Source organism: Penaeus vannamei, chromosome 4, assembly GCF_042767895.1.
Source record: "Penaeus vannamei isolate JL-2024 chromosome 4, ASM4276789v1, whole genome shotgun sequence".
In the NCBI taxonomy this organism is placed as follows: domain Eukaryota; kingdom Metazoa; phylum Arthropoda; class Malacostraca; order Decapoda; family Penaeidae; genus Penaeus; species Penaeus vannamei.
In genome coordinates, this window is record NC_091552.1 from 1,989,273 (window position 1) to 1,991,772 (window position 2,500).

The 2,500-nt window shown below is 34.1% G+C and overlaps 1 protein-coding gene across 1 annotated transcript in view; it reads right to left on the bottom strand.

The window, feature by feature from the left end:
* Positions 1–1,529: 1,529 nt before the first annotated feature.
* LOC113825659 (cuticle protein 18.6) overlaps positions 1,530–2,500 on the bottom strand; it is a 7,611-nt gene continuing 6,640 nt past the window's right edge. Inside the window, exons 4-5 of the mRNA XM_070119883.1 lie at positions 2,286–2,382; positions 1,530–1,906 (exon numbers count right to left, since the gene is read on the bottom strand). Coding sequence (XP_069975984.1) covers positions 1,595–1,906; positions 2,286–2,382 — 409 coding nt within the window. The 3' untranslated portion in view covers positions 1,530–1,594. The remainder of the gene's footprint in view (positions 1,907–2,285; positions 2,383–2,500) is intronic.

Consider the following 2,500-nt stretch of genomic DNA (forward strand, 5'->3'; position numbering starts at 1 on the left):
TTGTGTTTGGTGTGTGTGTCTGTTTGTTTCTAAGAATACATACATCTTCTTTTTCCCTTAATGTTAAATATATATTGATGTATCAGTTACAAAAGCTAAATCCCACATAGCACCATGCTTCATATATTTTAGTGTTCTAGTTAATATTAGAACGAGCATGCTGTTATATATATATATATATATATATATATATATATATATATATATATATATATATATACTCCCAAACACAGGCAAAAAATTAGATAAAAGTAACGCATGAAATACATTACAGGCACCTTACGAAACGCTTATCTTTTATCACATAAAAAATTCAATGTGTCTGTTACATGTACATCATATATCGATATGGAATATCTAAAGATCATCTACTTTTTTAAAAGTCTAATATATGTTATATATAAGATTTATTATAAGGACATCTGTGCCTTTGCCACTTTGTCTGTTAACACACACACACACGCATACACAAATAGAAACATTCACAATACTTTTAAAGAAAAAAAATTACTTCTAATGAAAAGAAAATACCCAACCAAAATCCTCATAAATAGGCCCTCCACTTTCCTCTTTTTACCCCCCCCCCACCCCATCTTTCTCTCCGTCTCTTTCTCTCTTTCCATCTCTCTGTCTCCCTTTGTCGCTCTTTTGATAAAATCTATGAAAATTAAGATAGATGCTTCTTCTATTTTTTCCAGCATGACTCATGTTTCTAAAGTAGATAGTATAGTGGGATTATATCGTTTTTGTGGAGTTTTTCTTGTATATGTGTATATGTATGTATACAATATATGCATAACTAGAGACAGCCTTGTGCCCTTAACCTTATATGAAAGCTTGTTTTTCTTTTTTATGAATATAAAATGCTTTCGATTAGACATTTTCTTTCCAGCCGAGGTGATTTTTTCTTTTGAAATTGTAGGATGTATGCGTGTGTAAAGGAGCGTATGTATTTATATGTGTTCGTGATAGTTTGTGTGTGTTTATAGACAAAAGTGGCGAGAGCACTGATGACATAACACATGTCATAAAAAAAAGCTGATATATAACATGCAGAAAAAATAAAAAGATAAATAAAAATGAAACAGTTCTCTCAAGTTTGAAATATAGATGACCTTCAGATTACGTTTATTGAGATGAGTTAATTAATTTTCCACACCTTACCTTTATTCCCTCTGCTTCTCTCTGTGTGTTTGAGTATAACATAATATATATATATATATATATATATATATATATATATATATATATATATATATATATATATATAGATAGATAGATAGATAGATAGATAGATAGATAGATAGATAGATAGATATATGTATGTGTGTATACATACATGTATATATATATGACACTCCCCTTACTATCAAGTTTATATCGAAGCAGTATATATATATATATATATATATATATATATATATATATATATATATATGTGTGTGTGTGTGTGTGTGTGTGTGTGTGTGTGTGTGTGTGTGTGTGTGTGTGTACATATATTAATTATCTCGGGTAAAAAAAGATTGAAGTTCAAATGCCTTCTTATTAACTACCATAAATAATGTACATTACAGATCTTCCTCAATGAGCCGATTTATGCATAGCTAGGAGTGGTTTGGTAGGAGGGAGTAGGGGCTGGTCCGTAGGAAGGGGCGGGGGCGGGCTGGTAGGAGCGAGAAGGGGCAGGTTGGTAAGCAGGGTATTGGGCCTCTCCCTCGTAGGTAACTTCAGCCACGTATCCGGCGTCGCCGTTCACGGTGTAGGCAACCCTCTGCACACGGCCGTCGGGAAGGAGAACGTAGTAAGCTCCCTGAGTATCGTAGCCATTACGATTTTCCTGGTGATTGTAGTCGTTTCCAGAGTAGTCGTCTCTCACCGCGTAGGTGAAGTCGTACTGAGCAGGCCCCTGTTTAAAAAAAAAAAAAAAATCGAATTAGCCTTCCATCTGGATTATCTTATTTTCTCAAAAATAATTTAAACTCAATAGGGAATAATATCAATGCAAGGAAATTCTACTGCACAAGCTTCTATTAGAAAATTAACAAATTAATACATTGATAATTCATAGTAAGATTATTTGTGTTCTTGTGCGAGGGCGTTACTTGTGTAATAACAATACGAAGCTGACAATACTACAAAGAATGGAAGTAACAGAAAGCATTTTTAACAGCTTTTGGGAGTTTGATTATAGAATACACAGAAGATTTTTTTTTTCGAATATTGAGGGATCCGAGACCTTCAAGTTATCACAAATGAGAGGTAAATTTTTGTGCACACAGACTTACAGAAGGAGCAGGTGCATTGTAGGAGGGGGAAGGCGCTCTGTAGCTCGGAGCTGGGGCACTGTAGGAGGGCGCAGGAGTATTGTATGATGGGACTGTGCTCCCAAGGGCAACTGCCACTACAGCGAACAATACGAGAACCTATTTATAGAACGAGAAGCAAAATATTAGTTGAATATAGTCACTCTAAATATTCATTTTCCTTTTCATATCTTCAC